At 36.1% G+C, this 18,272-nt stretch overlaps 1 protein-coding gene and 2 non-coding genes across 3 annotated transcripts; all 3 read right to left on the bottom strand.

Annotated features, from left to right (window-relative positions):
* Window positions 1–518: 518 nt before the first annotated feature.
* TRNAL-CAA (transfer RNA leucine (anticodon CAA)) lies at window positions 519–640 on the bottom strand. The gene is made up of 2 exons: window positions 603–640; window positions 519–564 (listed from the first exon to the last, which is right to left on the bottom strand). It is a non-coding gene; the product is annotated as a tRNA-Leu (tRNA).
* A 67-nt stretch (window positions 641–707) lies between these two features.
* TRNAL-CAA (transfer RNA leucine (anticodon CAA)) lies at window positions 708–829 on the bottom strand. Its single transcript has 2 exons — window positions 792–829; window positions 708–753 (listed from the first exon to the last, which is right to left on the bottom strand). It is a non-coding gene; the product is annotated as a tRNA-Leu (tRNA).
* Window positions 830–15,884: 15,055 nt separating this feature from the next.
* On the bottom strand, window positions 15,885–17,521 carry LOC149644593 (uncharacterized). Its single transcript, XM_089850362.1, has 2 exons — window positions 17,245–17,521; window positions 15,885–16,569 (listed from the first exon to the last, which is right to left on the bottom strand). Exons 1-2 carry the CDS (start codon window positions 17,386–17,388, stop codon window positions 16,387–16,389), a joined length of 327 nt encoding a protein of 108 aa, XP_089706488.1. The 5' UTR covers window positions 17,389–17,521; the 3' UTR covers window positions 15,885–16,386.
* Between the last annotated feature and the right edge of the window lie 751 nt (window positions 17,522–18,272).

The raw sequence follows: 18,272 nt of genomic DNA, 5'->3' as shown, positions 1-18,272 counted from the left end.
ACAGATTCACGTTGTGAACGAAGGAAACTGAGCCCCTTGAGTCTGGCGCCTTAGACCGCTCGGCCACCCTGACTTGCATTCATTCAATTGGGACGTTTTATAAATTACATCTCTTCCAGTTCATTTCATAAAACATATCGTGTCAGAAGTGGGATTCGAACCCACGCCCTCATACGAGGACCAGAATACACAGATTCACGTTGTGAACGAAAGAAACTACACCCCTTGAGTCTTGCGCCTTAGACCACTCCGCCATCCTGACGTGGTCACTTCTAATTTGGACGTTTTATAAATTACATCTCTTCCAGTTCATTTCATAAAACATATCGTGTCAGAATTGGGATTCGAACCCACGCCCTCATACTTGGATTAGAATACACAGATACACGTTGTGAACGAAAGAAACTACGCCCCTTGAGTCTTGCGCCTTAGACCGCTCCGCCATCCTGACGTGGTCACTTCAAATTTGGACGTTTTATAAATTACATCTCTTCCAGTTAATTTCATCAACCACTTCGTGTCAGAAGTGGGATTCGAACCCACGCCCTCATAAGAGGACCAGAATACACAGATTCACGTTGTGAACGAAGGAAAATGAGCCCTTTGAGTCTGGCGCCTTCGACCGCTCGGCCATCCTGACATGGATCCTTTCAATTGGGACGTTTTATAAATTACATCTATTCTAGTTAATTTCATAAAACATATCGTGTCAGAAGTGGGATTCGAACCCACGCCCTCATACGAGGACCAGAATACACAGATTCACGTTGTGAACGAAGGAAACTGAACCCCTTGAGTCTGGCGCCTTAGACCGCTCGGCCACCCTGACTTGGATTCATTCAATTGGGACGTTTTATAAATTACATCTCTTCCAGTTAATTTCATAAAACATCGTGTCAGAAGTGGGATTCGAACCCACGCCCTCATACGTGGACCAGGATACACAGATTCACATGGTGAACGAAGGAAACTAAACCACTTGGGTCTGGCGCATAGAAAATTATACCAAGTCAGGCTGATTTCATTAAAGCGAAAGAGGAAGTTCCTAGTAAACAAGTTATTCATGAACCAGAAAAGCGATGCGTACAAAGTGAGGCTGCTAATAAGAAAGACATGAACATAGTTCCTATTAAAAAGATAAGCAGAGAGTAGAAAATGTGCAGTCAGTAGTCAGAAAACTCAGGAAGTAAATCTAGCCTCTACTAAAATGATCCAAAATAAGGGAAGAGTTAAATCTCCAGCTAAAAGAGAACATGCCACCGTAGTGTCTAAAATTCGCACACCACCGCCTTACAATCCTAAATTAAAGAGATTAACAACAAAGCCTAAGAAATTAGATTATTATTATCATTAGAAAATGTGATACCCTTAGTTCTTGTGATAATCTATGGTTCCTCTGATTTTAGATTTTAATGTGATCAAAAGCTTGTGATTAATTCTTGTGATACATATGAAAATTCAAGTCATTTTTATTTCAAAGTAAAAATGAGTTTATTCATTTACTTTGCATAATTTTAAGAAACACAATTTTAGTCGGGAATCAAGGGCTAAATTAGTAGTATAGGGCTACAGTTCGTACCACGGTAGAGGTATAAAGTAGGTGCGTGGGAACTGGGTCACTGGGTCATGGGAACTGGGTCATGGTAACTGGGTCATGGTAACTGGGTCATGGGAACTGGAGCGTGGGAACTGGAGCACGCCGCCGCCGCCGCCGCGGTGAATCTTCGCGAGTTCCCCGCGAGTTCCTTCCCCCCTCACCCCCGCGGGGTTTACCGCGCGCGCCGCGAGTTCCTTCCCCCATTTTAACTTCGCGCGTGGCGCTAGTTTCGTACTATTCAATTCCAGGAAAAATTCTATTGTTAAATTTTTACTATTTACTGAGATTTTATACTGAGACTATCCCTTTAGTTTTTTATCCTGAGACTGTCCTTTTAAAGAATTAAGAGGTGTTTTCCCTCGGTAACATCAAACCTTAACCTTTCTGTTTTCATACCTTGCGTGTGACTAATCAGTAATAGGGATTATTTATTCAACAACACGAACTGGCTATAATACGTTTTATTCAATGCCTTCAAATATATATCAGTTTAGTTTTTAAATCATTTACATCGTTTACAATGTAGTTGTAAAGAAATGGTTCATCAATAGGTAGATTAGTACCAAAATCTTTGCGAAACTTTTCAATGACATTATCGTAGTTAATTACTTTTAAAGCTTTCACTAGGTTTTTTTCGACCCTTTCGTTCCAGTCAGTTTCTTCGGACTCGCACATAATATCGTGGGCTATTTTGTTTTGGCAAGAGGTATTGTCGCAGCATTGGGTCATCTCCAATAAGATTTCCGTTACGTTTTTCAGAATCGCTTCTCTCATAGTTTCAACGGCTCTTGTTTTTTCGTGTAGCTCTAAGTCTATGAGGGCTTTAATTTTCTTCAAATAATCCCAACTAGATTGGTTAAAGGAAATGCCCCCGCTTGTAGCGTACAAAATGTTGTATTTTTCTCGACATCCTCTCGTGTATTTTCTAATGTCAAATATATGACCTTTCCGGTTTACGAAGCATTCTAGCTTTAAATTGGTAGTAGTTGGATGTAGCCAGACGGAAAACCTCGGCGAATTTCCTTTGAAGAAAGCGTCGATTTCGTTGGAAAACTCCCAAATATTAGACCAAACGTGTTTCTTTAATGATATTTGTACACGAGTGTCGGTACGTCTAAAATATACCTTTGGGGTCGTGACATTACCAACCCAAACTTCTACTTTCTCCGAAATATTGTGAACTTGGTTCATTTTAAAGCGGTTAAGAAATGACGAATTCGACGTTGAGTTCCTACCTAATATAGTTTTTCCTCAAAGTTCAGGTGATCTCCAAAAAAGAGTAATACGAATGACGTCATATCTAATTCAACCAATCAATGCGCCTATATTATAACTGTTCGACGAATGACGTCTATTATAACAGTTCGACGAATGACGTCATATTTGCCTTAAGTTTTACTCTAATGATACAAACGTTTTTATTGTTACATTGGGACTATTTGTTACAAACTTCTATTGTTAAAGTTAGATTTTTTTTTTATAAGCATTTTCTAATGGCATAGAATTAAGGCGATATTTACAAAGTCACGTACTGTTCTTGTGGAATATTTACAAGTCAGCTATATAAAATATAAATGGAAAGACCTTTGTTTGTATTAAGAAGTGCTAAGCTTATTGGCTGACTTAACCATCTGGGTAGAAGGTTTAAAAAACTAACCAATTACAAATTATGTACTAGAACGTTTATAGCACGTGATTTTACTGTTACAAGCACTTCTTGGAATCGGATGTTTCTTAGAAATCAGCTAAAGACGGTCATTTAGAGGTCTTACCAAGTTATCTAAAATTTCAATAGAAAAATGGTCAAAATTTTTTAAAAAAGGCTTTTTGTTTTCAACTTGGTTTAAAGTTTTTGATGAAAATGATTTTAAGTACGAGTGCAAAATATAATTTGTGTGGATATAGTGGTTTCAAGCGTGTAATTTTCGAGTAAAAAACCACGTTTGTTTTTGTGATCATCAACTTAAATAAGGAATACATATATTCACATTGAAAGGTAACATTTTTTGCTATATTTAAATTAGTTTTGGGGTGCCTAGTGTTTGAAATGTGCACTTTAATAAATTTCAAGAAAAATATTCTAAAAGTGAACTATCGTTATGAGTTATAAACGTGCCAGGGTGTTAGCCACTAAAATAAAATCAATATACATGACAAAAATGGGTAATGAACGAAAAATAAACGAACTCCTCCTCCTCTTCATTTAAATTAGCAATGCGTATAGAGCTTCATCTATTTAGTTGTCTTAAACGGCAGAAAATCCAACCCTTTTCTTATGAAACAAAAGTCATACCATCCTGTTAACTGGAAATGGTAGCTGTAAAATCCTTTCGCTAGGAATGCGAGATGTAAAACCCTTTTCTCTAGAAATGAAAACAATGTATCTGACTGAGAATTTAAGTTTATTATACTACAATTTACAATAAATAAATAAAAAAATTAATGTAAAAAAGATACACGAGCCACTTTAGTATGAGTTACCTCTTCTTGGTCTCTAAATGTAAATGATCTACGATTGCTAATAGTATGCCAGCCGGTATTATGCGAACAAAATTCCTCACTATACATATTAAATAAAGGTTTTTTTATGCAATTACTACAGAAACTTTTCTGAACGTCCCAAATTACTTCTACCATCATGTCGTCTCGATGCACTACTGTATGAGTTTTTACCGCTAGATATTTCGTATTTGGTTCGTCCATATCGCTAAAAAAGACAAAACAGTCTCTGCAAACTCTACGTTGGCATTTCCTTTCACCTTTTCTCCATGTTTTTAAAAAATAGTCATATTCTATGTGGTGGTACCCATCCAATAAAAAGAAAGGGATGGTAACTCTATTCCTTTGCGTAGCTTGAAATTGAGCAAAAGTCAAGCGATTATCCACTTCGAATTCAATTTCTGATTCTGTGATCCAAAGCCAATTTGGCATTTCTTCGGGGTATAGATCCTCTTCGCCCAGGTTCCCTCGTTCACCAATAGCTGCTTTCCAAAATACCTGTTCAGATACTCCCCAAAGTTGGCGTGGAATTGTTTTCTTAATATCATTAAAGGTTTGCTCCGTATTAGCTAAAACGAATTCCATTGTTACTACCATGGCTCTAATGGCCATGGATCTCAAAGACATGGGTGACCGAGATTCCATATTGATTTTAAATATATGAAGAGATGCTTTAAAGTTAATAACTGAATGTTGTATGTGCCCTTAAGTTTTAAATTTCCCCTTAAATACCTACTGTTAATTAGATAAAAATATTCGCCAAAAGTAACATTAGGTCGATTGAAAGGTTACTTACCGATAACTGGAATCGAACCAGGATCTTTCGAATTCCATATTTAGCAGCCAATACGCTACCAATCGACCTAATGTTACCTGTGATCTTTGAGTGTGAAACTATAAGTCTATTTTTCCAATAACTACTATTTATACAATGTATGACGGAGGTGATATTAGATTTTTTGGCAAAGGTAGTTTAAGTATAGTAAAGCATATATAAGGCTCATTAGACTTCAAAGTTAATTGTTGCGTTGAGTCATAATTCCAAGAAAAATCCTTCTATGCCAGAACTGCGAATTAACTAAAACGTCATTGTTTCTAAGGCTTGAGTTCCAAGAAATTTTAATTTTATTTAAAGGTATGGTTGTTAAGTTTTATTTCTCTATTCGTTTAAGTATGTAGCGCCAATTTTCCCCTGCTTTCACGTACAAAAGCGGTAGGCATGATAAACTACAAAAATTACCTTTTACACTCCCTTTAAGAAGTCTGAACAATATAAATACCGCACCCACCGCCACGCGAACTACAAAATATCCTCATTGCTTTCGCTTAATCTCCCCGCTAAAATTAATAAATTCTTCAAAATGGTAAGTAATATATATAAATATATATTTTTGGTACTTTTTCTTACTACCCCATAGTTTTATGTTATCTAGGCTCAAAGCAGCAACCCTTGGGAGACTCTTCAACTACAGTTTAGTCAATCCGAACAAATAGGAGTTAAACTATGCAAGTTTAATAATAAATTATACGTAGACATAAGAAAGTACGCTCTACTCAGAATACCCCTTAAATCGGGGGTATGCATACCCATTGAAATAGTAGACGACTTAGTTAAGGTTTTGAAATTAGCATCTCTGAATAAGTTACCGCAAAGTTCCTGTTTGCCTGGGATGTTGGAAATCGAGAAAATAAAAGAAAAGGGTTGTCTAATAACGAAATATAGGGGCCAAGAGCGCGAGAAGCAACTGGATTTGAAGGCCGTCGATATACCGGAAGTAGTAGAACTAATATCGAGCATCTTGAAGAAGGTTACGTTGAAGTAGTAAAATGTCTGATGATGAACCACTAGACCTTTCTATTTTTAGAGCAGAAAACTTTTATGAATTAGATAAAGTAAATGTAGCCAGATCTAGGAAATTTAACTGTTCATCCTACGAATACAAAATTATCTTTAAAAACCTTGATAAAATATGTGTGACGGAACTATATGAAAAATTGAAACTCATATTTCAATCAATCATTGAGACTATTATCAACGCGGGTAGAGACTACAACAGAGTCAGGTTTTGTGTTAGAAGTGACCAGCTGGAAAATGCCATAAATTTAAGATTTATGGCGTTGAACGAACTGACAGTTGATAGGCTTTTTGGTGCTATAAGTCAAGTTAGTCAATCAAATCGTAATTTCATTTTAGACGGTGATATTAGAATTGATGCAATTTTTCTAAAAACTGATATTCCAATATCGGGTAGAAAATCAGTCAGAAATAGATCGATGTTATCACTAGAACATTACATGAAAAACGGGAGGACTTTTTTACCAATTTTAAACGATGACGATCTTTGCGTAGCTCGAAGCATAGTGTGCGGAAAAATGGTTGCGGACTTAACCTATTTAAAACAACAAAAACAAGATAGATCTGGTTTCGACTATAATCGATACCGTAGAATACAGGCACCTAACAGACCGCTACAGAGGGAAGAGGCCCTAAAACTTCACCATGAAGCTAACTTACCGGTAGGACCCGAATACCAAATTATAGTGTTTAGCGCTGAAAATAATTTTAAGAAAATTTATGAAGGTGAAATTTACGCTGAAAAAAAAATTTTCCTTCTGCTTGTAGATACACATATGCATGTTATTAAAAGTTTAGCAGCCATGTTCGGATGTGTTTCTTATTGTAACAAATGCTTAGTAACATTTAGTAATGTATTTAGGGCCTCAAATCATAAATGTTATAATGAACCCACAAAATGTTGGCGATGTTACTCTGAGACATTCCACGAGAGCCCATCCTTGGACGTCGTGAAATGTCCAGATTGTAATAGGTATTTTAAAGGTCCCGAATGCTTCCAAATACATAGAACTAATAAAATTTGTGAAAAAGTAAAACGATGCAAAATTTGCTGCGAGGAAATTGAAAAAAACCACAAATGTAGTAAAGTATGCCCAAAATGTAAAATTGAACACCCGCCTAGGCTTTGTTATGTCCAACCCCTTACTAAAAAGTATAAGGAAACAACTTATTGTTATTTCGATACCGAATGTATAGTAGATAATTCCCTTCATACCCCAATACTTCTAGTTTCTGTATGCAAATAGAGGAAAATGTTTACGATTATAACATTTTTAGAGGACTAGATTGCGTAGACAAATTTATGCAATACCTAACCCAAGTAGATGAAAAAATTGTTTTTACAAGAGACAACAAAAGACGTAGAGTAACCAAACCTAGGTTTGAAAATGTTACTATTGTTGCTCATAACATGAGAGCCTATGACGGGTTTTTCATTTTACAATGGTTAATCCATAATTATGGAAAAATAGAAATTATATTCGATGGAGCAAAACTGCTAGCAATGTTTGTTAAAAACCAAAATTTAAAATTTATATGTAGTTTTTCCTTTCTGGCTATACCATTAAGGGCTTTTTCGGAGACATTTCAGTTGGGTTCAACCTGCAAGCAGTTTTTCCCATATATCTTTTTAAACAAAAACAATTTAGATTATTGTGGAAAAATTCCCGATAAATCTTATTTTCAGCCAGAGTTTATGAAAAAAGATGATAACATAGCTTTTGAAAAGTGGTATAGTGAAAAGTCAAAACAACCCGTTTATAATGCCATGTTAGAGTTACAAAAATATTGCGTGGCTGATGTCCAAGTCCTTCAGAAGGGTGTAGACTGTTTTCGTAACCATTTCAAAACAGTAACGGGTTTAGACCCAATGAATTGCGGTGCGATAACCATAGCTGGAGCTTGTACTTCGGTGTATCTTCACACATACTTACAGAAGAATACCCTTGGTGTCGTTCCAAACCCTGGATTCCGTGGTTCAGGTAACCAGAGCAAGAAAGCCATAAAATGGATGGCATGGGTAAGTAAGGAAAGAAACGTCGAGATTCAAACTGTAATGTCAGCATCAGGAGAAAAGAAAATTGGACCATATGCAGTTGATGGTTATTGTAGTGACCCGGAAATAATTTTAGAATTCATGGGCTGTTTATATCACGCGTGTAAAAAGTGTTACAAAGGAAGTGAGTGGAATAGCGTAGTTAAGGAAACCAATAAAGTTATTTACGAAAAAGGACTTGATAGAATACAATACATTAAAGAGCTTCATCCTAGGGCTGAGATCATTACTATGTGGGAATGTGATTACGATAAACTGATGGCTGAAAATTCAGATTTTAGGGAATTTTGTAATTCAGTCGAAGTGTGTGACCCTATCTTATCAAGATCAGCGCTTTATGGAGGAAGATGCGAACCCCTAAAGTTATACTATAAAGCAGATCCAAGTAAAAATGAACGTATTTTATATTTTGACATTATGTCTTTATACCCTAGTCAAAATAAATATGGTATTTACCCGAAGCATTTCCCTGAGGTGATTCAATTCAATTTTGATTATCGGAAAGACGCTTATTTTGGAATCATGTCGGCGACATTGTTACCCCCATATGGTCTGTACATTCCTGTATTACCCTACAGACATAATGGGCGATTGTATTTTCCTTTATGTAAATCTTGTGTAATCGAAGAAAATACTGAACTTTGTAGTCATAGCGATGGTGAAAGGTCAATTTCGGGCGTGTGGTGTACCCCAGAAATTTATAAAGCTATGGAAATGGGTTACAAACTTTTAAAAATATCAGAAGTGCATCATTATAAAGAAACTTTCAAATATGAAAAAGGTGTAAGCGACGGACTTTTCGGTGGTTACGTAAATAAATTTTTAAAGATTAAGCAGGCCAACTCGGGGTTCCCCTCCTCAGTTAAAACCTTCGAAGAAAAGAGGGAATATTTAGATTCAATTTATGAGACTGAAGGAATCAAAATCGAAATGGATGAGGTAACTAAAAACCCTGCTATGAGAGCAATCTCAAAAATTTGTTTGAACTCACTATGGGGAAAATTTGGATTAAATACTAACAAACCAAAGTCTATCATAATAGATGATTATAAAGATCTAATTGGCATTTTAGTAGACGACACAAAAGAACTTATAGATTTAAGGCCCCTAAACGAAGAGCTATGTTTGTTAACGTATAGTTTTAAGGATGAGTTTCAACCCACATATTATAAGGGGAACCCATATGTTGCCAGCTTTGTTTCATGTTATGGTAGATTAACTCTTTATGAAACACTTGCAAAGTTGAATGAGCGTGTACTTTATATGGATACTGATAGCGTAATCTTTGTTGCAAAAGAGGGGGACTACATACCCCCCACCGGTATTAACTTGGGGTGTTGGGTAAACGAACTGGGAGAGGAATCAATTTTAGAATTTGTTTGCAATGCTCCAAAAAGTTACGCCCTGAAAACTACAGACAACAAAACTATCGTGAAAGTAAAGGGCTTAAGTCTTCAAAATCGAATAAATGAAAATATTGTAAATTTTGACTCCATATTTGAAAGTATTCATAATCAATCGAAAAGAATTAAAGTAGCCGTTCCTTTTAATGTACGTAGAGATAAATATACGGCAACAATAATAAATAAAAAAATGGAAAAGACATTTGGATATACATTTAAGAAGCGCGTAGTTAAGGGTTTTAATACATTTGCATATGGTTACTTAACAGAGACAACTCAGGATGAGTAGATCTAAAAAGAATGTACATTTTTCACCAAATGTAACTGTGTTTGAAATACCTATCGAAGATAGACGTAATTACGCCCTTTACGATGCGCTAAGGTTTAAAGATCGTATTCGAAAGGTGGAAAAAATGTTACTCAAAATATATACAATTCGAACTGAGCAATAAAATATTCGAGTGTTGAATTTTTTGTGTCATTTTAATTACATTTATTAACCATGGCGTGTCGAATAAAATTTGTGGCGCCCTTTCAGATGTTATGTGCAGGCTCTAGCATGTGTGGTAAATCATCGTGGGTTTTTAATTTATTAAGATATAGAACATGCATGATTAGTCCAAAACCAGATCGGATAGTTTATTGCTATTCAATTTACCAAAATAAATTTGATGATCTGAAAAGGGAAATCCCTGAAATAGAATTTTTGGAAGGGTTACCTCCGAATAACGAAGAATTTTGGAATAGAAATCAAAATAACCTCCTGGTGTTGGATGATTTAGCTTCAGAATGTGGTAATAGTAAAGAAATAGCTGATATGTTTATTAAGGGGAGTCACCACTATAATACCAGCATAATTTTAATTACACAGAGCTTATTTAGTAAAAATAAAGAGTTCAGATTGATTAGCCTAAATTGCGTTTATATTTTAATATTCAAATGTCCCAGGGATTCATCGCCAATACAATTTTTAAGTAGGCAAGTTTTTCCTAGAAAAAGTCAGTTTCTAGTGAAGGCCTACGCCATTGCTACAGAAAAGCCGCACTCGTACATTTTGATTGACTGTCATCAAGCCACGGATGAATGTCTACGAGTTAGAACAAATGTCCTCCCTCCAGATGGAAATATGTACGTATTTATCGACGAATAAGAAAGAGTGACGGCGCATTTTTAATCTATTTAATACAATGATTCTGCCGGTCTCACTTCGTAAGAAATACCCCTACCTAACTTTGCTTAAACGAAGCAATAAAATTCAAAGAAAACACATTCTAAAAAACAGTACCAAAGATCAATTAAAGACGCTTTGTAATATTTGTTTTAACATTACACACGGCGGGATACCTTTGACCTCCAAACTAAAAAATCATTTAAAACGTCACAGGAGAGTTATAAGGCTATTGGCTCAAAAGTCTTTGCCATTAAGTAAGAAGCGTCAGTTGATGATTAATCAATCAGGCGGAGCCTTTTGGCCAATGTTACTGGCTAGTATTATCCCTAGTGCTATCTCAGCTATAAAAAGTTTAACATGAAGAAAATGGTTTTGGTGCCTGCCAATACCATTTTGGACCCGGTGGATAAAGAATTATCTGAGCTAGATCAAGAAATGCATAACATTCTTCGAAAGTCCGGGTCTACAGAAACTAAACTTAGAGAATACTTGGAAACCCTGCAAAAATATTTAAATATGAAGAAACTAGTACAACCCATTACCGTAAAAACTGTATCGGCACCTCCTACAACTTATCCAGCGCTACCTTCTACCCCGGTGGTTTCTACTTCTACCGCTACTTTACCCATTACTCCGAGCCTAACAGGAATACACGCAACTACCCCCATTATGCCTACCGCTTCTGCACAGGGTTCCACCATTTTTCAAGCACCACCTAGTGGGTCCACCTTGACATGGCAGCCATTTACGGCTACGGCTATAGCGGCTAAGTCTCCACCACCCAAAAGAAAAAAAACTCTACGTAAAAACAGCGTGGCTCAATCATTAGATGAATTTAAAAAATTTCAAGAACTATATTCGCCTCTTCATTCTAAACGTAAAACCAGAAAAGATAAAAAAACTGTTGTACCCACTACACTATGGAAAGAAAAATTTAAATAAACGTTTTTTTTTATTGATTGCAATATTTATTTTGATGTTTCAACAAATGATTACATAAAAACAATAGAACCAAAGCTTCATTATACATTAAATCATTTGGTTTATATAAATCTTGAATAATAACATTTAGATTATAACCGTAACAGGCATTAACTAGATAAAAAATACAATGTAAACCGCATGTTAAAGATAATGGATATTGAACAGGTACAGGGTTTATAAACCATTCTTTAGCGTAGACATAAAGATCGCTAAGATTATAATAAGAGGGATCATTCCCATAAGAATCAAAAAAGTTCCCTACGTTATTATTTACATATATAGCTAACCAATGAAGTCCTGGACTCGATGAAGGTTCCGTATTTAGACAAAAGCAATATTTAGCTTGCTTTGGCGGTAATGGTTTTTGATCGAAAGCAAATACACCGAGGAAAAAAGGTCTTGTTACAGGTTCACACGTTAAAATTTCGATTATTTCCACCGTATTCATTATCCCGATGGGTTATAAATCACGGTACGATCTTTAGAAATAATAATTTCAGATTCAAACTCGGCGTACACTATTACAGTTACGTTATGGACTAGCGGAGATTTGAACTTCATAGATATTCTTAGGCTTCCCTGTTTGTTTCTTGACAAATGTTCAGCGCCCGCTTGTTCTTCCGGTGTAAGATCGAACGCGTACAGAGCGTTACCCTCTTTAAATTCTTCGAAGGTAATACAGTTTCCTTTATTACTTTTGAACAAATCCAAGGCCGTATAGTTTGAGAGGTACTCTCTGGAATACTCGTTAACGGCATAGTGGGGTGTAAACGGAGGATTGGGATATGTTTGATTTCCAATTGTTAGTGCCAAGTAGCTTAAATTAAAATGATTGAATTCAAAGCTATTCAAATCTAGGGCTCCATTAAAGGCCGTTGTTCTAACTAAGCCGATAACTACGCGTGATGGTTGTCTTTCCATAAAGACATTTTCTCGTATAATGTCAGTGGAACCGCTACTGATGGAAAAGTATTTTAACACTGTTCTGTTAATTGGATAAATTACATTGTGCTTTTCGTGTACCATCGCCTGAGCTAACATAATCTCATTATTTATTTTAATCTTTTTTATAAATAATGTAACATCGTCAATTTTAATTTTAAATTTAGGATTAAGTGCTGCTGTAGATATAATTGCAAATTCATTAACTGACTTTATGAAGCGAAACCGTACATCAATATTATTAATGAGAAATCGACTCATTCGACATACATCCAAATGTAAATCACCCAACATATCAATGCGTTTCGATAGGGCAGCCCGATCTCTTCGTTTCAGCATTCCATTCTTGTCGTTGTTTGACGCCGGTAAAAACATTTTACTAGCGTCCACAGGGTCATCTTTGTAATACATTTTTGAAGAAAGATAAGACTTTTTGGCACTTGTACCATAGTTTAAATGTGTTTCAAAAAATGCCAAATATGGGTAGGCATTCGTTGGTGTATTAACTTGCGTATCTCCAAAAAATACGTCAACTTGACTAAATAAAGATGCGTGTAATAAATTTGTAGGACCAACGTCCTTGTCTTGGGAAGTTAAAGAAGATCCATCCTCCTTAACTAGTTTGACTCGAACTTGCAATAAGGTTTTAGACAAATCCATAAAGACGTCATTAGATCCAGGGATAAAAAATTCAATTGGTCCATCATCAGAAAGCGAAGCCAAAGCTTTATACATAGCATAATCACTATTTTCTATGTTGTAATTTGTTGGTGGCTCCGCGAACAAATCCAGTTCAGACATCATTCCTTCAACCATTGTTATTTTTAATCGAGAAAATCGGTTTTCGTTCTTTTTCTCTTTTTTGATCGCTTTTTAGGCTTCAGCTTTCTGCGAAGTCCTTGGCCCGTTTGTTGTTGAGCCAAGTAATGGCTAGCCTTTTGTAGTAAATTTGATCCTGCTTCGCTCAAATTTGATTTCAATGATTCTCTTAGGTTTCTTCCTGCTACGAGATCCCCTGCTATTCTCGACCCCGTTCTGAGAGCTTCCCTACCTAACACTTTACCTGCTGGTCGAAATATCGGTGTAATATATCTAATTAAACTTTTGAAGATACTTCCGAGACCGTTTCCTCTTTGAAATACAGGCCCCCGGAAGTGATTAAGACCATTTCCGGTTTGGCTTAAGTAGTAGTTTAGATATATGTTACTTCGTGACATGCTTGAGAATGAAATGAAGTTTTATGACGGACTTGTTTAATTTAAACATAATATTTTCTCCGAAATCTGTCCTCATATCAATTTCGATCATTTCAAATGATGGACATCTTAAAGGGTAATAATCAATGTTTTGAAACCTATGTACAGCTAAGCTAGAAGATTTATCATTTATTATTGGTATAACCCTCAGAAGAGGGGCATAAACGTCACCAACCACTTGTGGTAGAATTAAATTTGTATAAATATACAAACTAGCCGTACCCTTGTCTATATCGGCAACACTTTTTCCAGTTTCATCCATAAGGGGTCTATCCATTTGGTCCATGTGAAACCCTAATAGTCTACCTAGACCAGACTGATTTTTGTTAAAACACAAATAATAGTTATTTTCACATTTTACGTTTACTTTTCCGTCGGGATTAAGCTTAATTACAAAATTACTACTGTGTTCTCGAGGAATTGCATGGCGCATTGCTTCAATAACATTTTCAATGTGGTTATACTGGCCGGGTTGAATTTGCAGAGTAATTTCCCTTGGATTCGTTGGGCCTTTTTACCTCTCCGAGTGACGATGACGTCACGGAGAGGTATTACACCGGCCGTGTCTGTCTGTCTGTCTGTCTGTCTGTCTGTCTGTGTGTCTGTCTGTCTGTCAGACCCCACGTGACCGCGTTCGCAGTTTACAAATCGGAGCAAACAAATACCCGATTTCCGGAACGCGTTCGCGGTTCACGGAAATTTGGCCATTCATCTACCAACACCACTCTTTACTAACTGGCTTCTAAGCACCACAATCTGCTAGTCTTTGTCCATCCCACATGGACACTAGCCTGTACTTGCTGGCTCGGAAGCACCACCATCTTCTGTTCTTCGTCAATCCCACATTGACACCAGCCTGTACTTGCTGGCTCGTAAGCATCACCATCTTCTGTTCTTCGTCAATCCCACATTGACACCAGCTTCTATGCACCACCATCTTCAGGTCTTTGTCCATTCCGGCTTCTTCTCCATCGTTATCGTTCGGTTTTAAGATATACGCGGCGATCGGCTAGGGTTACGAGAAACGTCTAGCCTCCCAATGGTAGGGCTTCCACCAAAGGTTCACGCGAATGCGTTTTTATCTATTATTATAATGGAAACGAATTGTATATATACCCCAAAATTTGAAGAAAGTGGGCAAGAGGGGTACCCTTCACTTTAAACGTCAATATTAGCAAAGTTTCGAAAGATAATAGGAACAACTTTATTTTAAACGATTTAACTATTTTTAAAGTTATTTACTGGCGATTAAAATAATTAATATCATTTATATTTAATTAATTATTTAAGAAAAACTTATTTCTGTGTAATGACACAAGTGAGAGTTTATATAGAACGAGTTATGAAGATTGCATCCGAATCAAAACACTACACGCACATCAAAGTTAATATAAAGCGAGTAGGATGATAAGATCTCTTACAAAACGATAACATTTCCTTTTTGCAGAATATTAAATGGAAATATTTTAAATATTTTTCGGCATTACGATTCTTTAAGTAGTTGTGTAGCTATAAAGCTCTGTTTCATCTTAATATTCCAAGAACATCTTTAGATATTAACATTTCAAATTTGGTGTTTACTTTTTAATTCAGCTTTACTACATTTATATATAGTGTAATCGCATTTTTTTACATTCGTTAGATAATATGGATGTTAATTCTTCATCTATCCAAAAGTGTTGAAACGATTGGGTCTGTGAAATAAGATACCCTAGATTTAAACTAGAATTGACCTTGTTTCGCCTCCTCTTATAGGAGGTGTTAACGGTTCAGAGTGAGCCGAAAGTTAAATACACCCTTCAGTGATACAATTTAGGTCCTCATTAGAATTATTGAGGATACAAAGGAAATTGTTAAACACTTAAGCCTTTGCTAAAGAGCTTGGCAATATTTCGCCAATTTGAACTATGTATTTCCGGTTTTTCTCATTGGCTGGTGGACCTGTGTTTAGAAAGTAAATTCGTCTCGGCTCGGAGAGGTTCATTTTGGTTTCCCAACTTGTCTTTTTCTTATATGTAAAAAATTATTGGAACTATTTAGTTCTAAAGGATCGTCTTTCTTTCTTTTAATCAGTTCTTCGGGAAAAGTGTATCTCTCTTTGATCCAATCCATGAAGGGTAAGCCCAAGATTTTACCCATTTCTTCCGGTATTTGAACTTCATATCCATTTTTAGCTCTCAGAGCGCAAAAAGCCTTCTCATTGTCATCACTGTAGGTGATAAACATATAAACCGACCGTCGTATTTCGAGGGGTATGGTATTATTAATAGATTTAATTAAACTCTTATAAACATCGTATTCGTCTCCACGCAAGTTTCCCGCGACAAGTTGTATCTTATACTGGTCCCAGCTGTTTTCAGTATAGTCATGTACTCCAGCATTGAAATATAAATACTCGCCGGATACATTATCCCAGGCCTGGGGTAAAAATGCTTCGGCAAGCCCCACATGCCAATTACCAACTAAGTTTAAAGGAGCTGGTAACTGAACTTTAAAATGAGATTGCGTGTTATCCGGAAAGACATTCATAGAAGCCGAACTTACGAGTGTAACATAAAATGAATCGTTCGACATGGTTAACTAGATTAAAATGAACATTTATTTATTTGCCAATAGACATATATCAGTAGACTACTTTTTGAAGTTCGCATTCGTAAAAGGCACCTCTTATTTCTTCGTCGTTGTAATCTTTAACTACGTAACAAACTGGATTTCTGTAAAGAACTTTTGATACGGTAAATATTTCCCTCGTCCAATAACCTTTATAACCCTTTTCGAAAAGAGGTTTACTCTTTGACAGTCTGACCTAAGACCATTAAACACAGATGGACTAGAATGATAAGCTAAAACCCCTATCTTGAAATTTCAGCGCGTATCGTCACCCCTAGCGGGAGACTAGCGAAACATTTCAGGGCATCTTTGTGACCTTTATTATGTCGTCTGCTCTGTTGAATTTTTATGATTGTACGGTTAAGGCACGGTTAGGTTTTTCCTCTCCACTTTTTCGCCTTTTATGTTCGTTTTCTTATAAGTAATTTAAAGGATTAGTTTGGGTATTTAAGATGCCAAGCAAAAGGTGCGCTTTCGGAGTTTGTAAAAATTATCAACGTTATTCTGATAAATCCCATATGAAAGGCATTACTTTCTACACAATACCAAACCCCAAATATCAACTTTCTAAAAGTGAGCTATGGATTAAGGCTTGTATAGTAATTCTTATACCTATTTAAATAAAAAATATAATTGAAAGTAACTTACATTCAACTAAACACTTTCTCTAACTTAGGTTACGTTCTAACCTAACATAGACTTTCGAGCTTTAACGGGCCTAATGTCGTCTGCTATTTCACGCGCCTGTTTGTTTGAATCGAAATAGTTTCAATATTGGTCGCGGCGTGGCGCTAAAGACACGCTTCCCACAAGGAACCACCCGCCCTATCTCCATTCCAGTCCATCTGTGTTTAATGGTCTTAGGTCTGACAAAATCACCAATCTTTAACTTTGGGGGTTTAGCAGGTTTTTGATTGCCATACAAACGCTGCCATACTAAATGTTCATTTTCGATATTAACATCTTTTGGAGCGAAACCAATACTTGAATGCGTACTAGAGTTATAGGCCTTCATGATTTTTGGCAAACTACCAATATAATTATATTTTTTCGTTCTTGTAAATAGTTTGAATATTTTATCCTTTAACGTTCTGTTAAATCTTTCAATAACACCGCACTTTATCCTTCCAACACTTGTATAGAGTTGAATACCCTCTTTCTTCAAATATTCTTTAAACAATTTTGATAGAAATTCACTGCCTTGGTCAACATTAATACGCAAAGGCTTTCTCTCTTTGATCGCTTTCTGAAATGCGCTTAAAACTTCTCTACTAGTTTTATTCTTTAAAGGAAAACTCCAGGCATATTTTGAGAATACGTCTATTATAGTCAAAATGTATTGAAAACCTTTGTTATGCTTTTTGATACGTCGTAGATCAATTAGATCGCATTGAAATACTTCATCAGCTGTTGTAGCATAAGTTTGATTTCGAGGGAAGTTTATTCTCCTTGGTTTATGAATAGTGTATGTGGGTTGAGACTGAAGCCAAGTCTCAATTTTTTTCTTTGAAATACTTTTTACTCCTTGTTTCAATTTATTTGCGCTTCCGTAACTAAGAGGGTTTTCAGAATCGTAATATACTCGGCTTAATTTTGATTCCATTGTTATTGCTAAGCTTAAATTCTATTACCCTATTCCTTTATTTAGAATTGATTTCACTATAACAATACAACTGTATTCATACGCTATAAGTTATCACCATAAGTCTATGATACTCTCTATAAGTATGGGTCTATAGAATATATGCCAAAAGCATTAATCACTACGTAGATAGTAAGAATTTAACAATAGAATTTTTCCTGGAATTGAATAGTACGAAACTAGCGCCACGCGCGAAGTTAAAATGGGGGAAGGAACTCGCGGCGCGCGCGGTAAACCCCGCGGGGGTGAGGGGGGAA

The sequence above is a fragment of the Phalangium opilio genome, unplaced genomic scaffold (assembly GCF_054372755.1).
Source record: "Phalangium opilio isolate 3A_F unplaced genomic scaffold, DU_Popi_V2 ptg000090l_1, whole genome shotgun sequence".
Lineage (NCBI taxonomy): Eukaryota > Metazoa > Arthropoda > Arachnida > Opiliones > Phalangiidae > Phalangium > Phalangium opilio.
The sequence above is the reverse complement of the archived record's forward strand: the minus strand, read 5'-3'. Positions and strand labels throughout refer to the sequence as shown.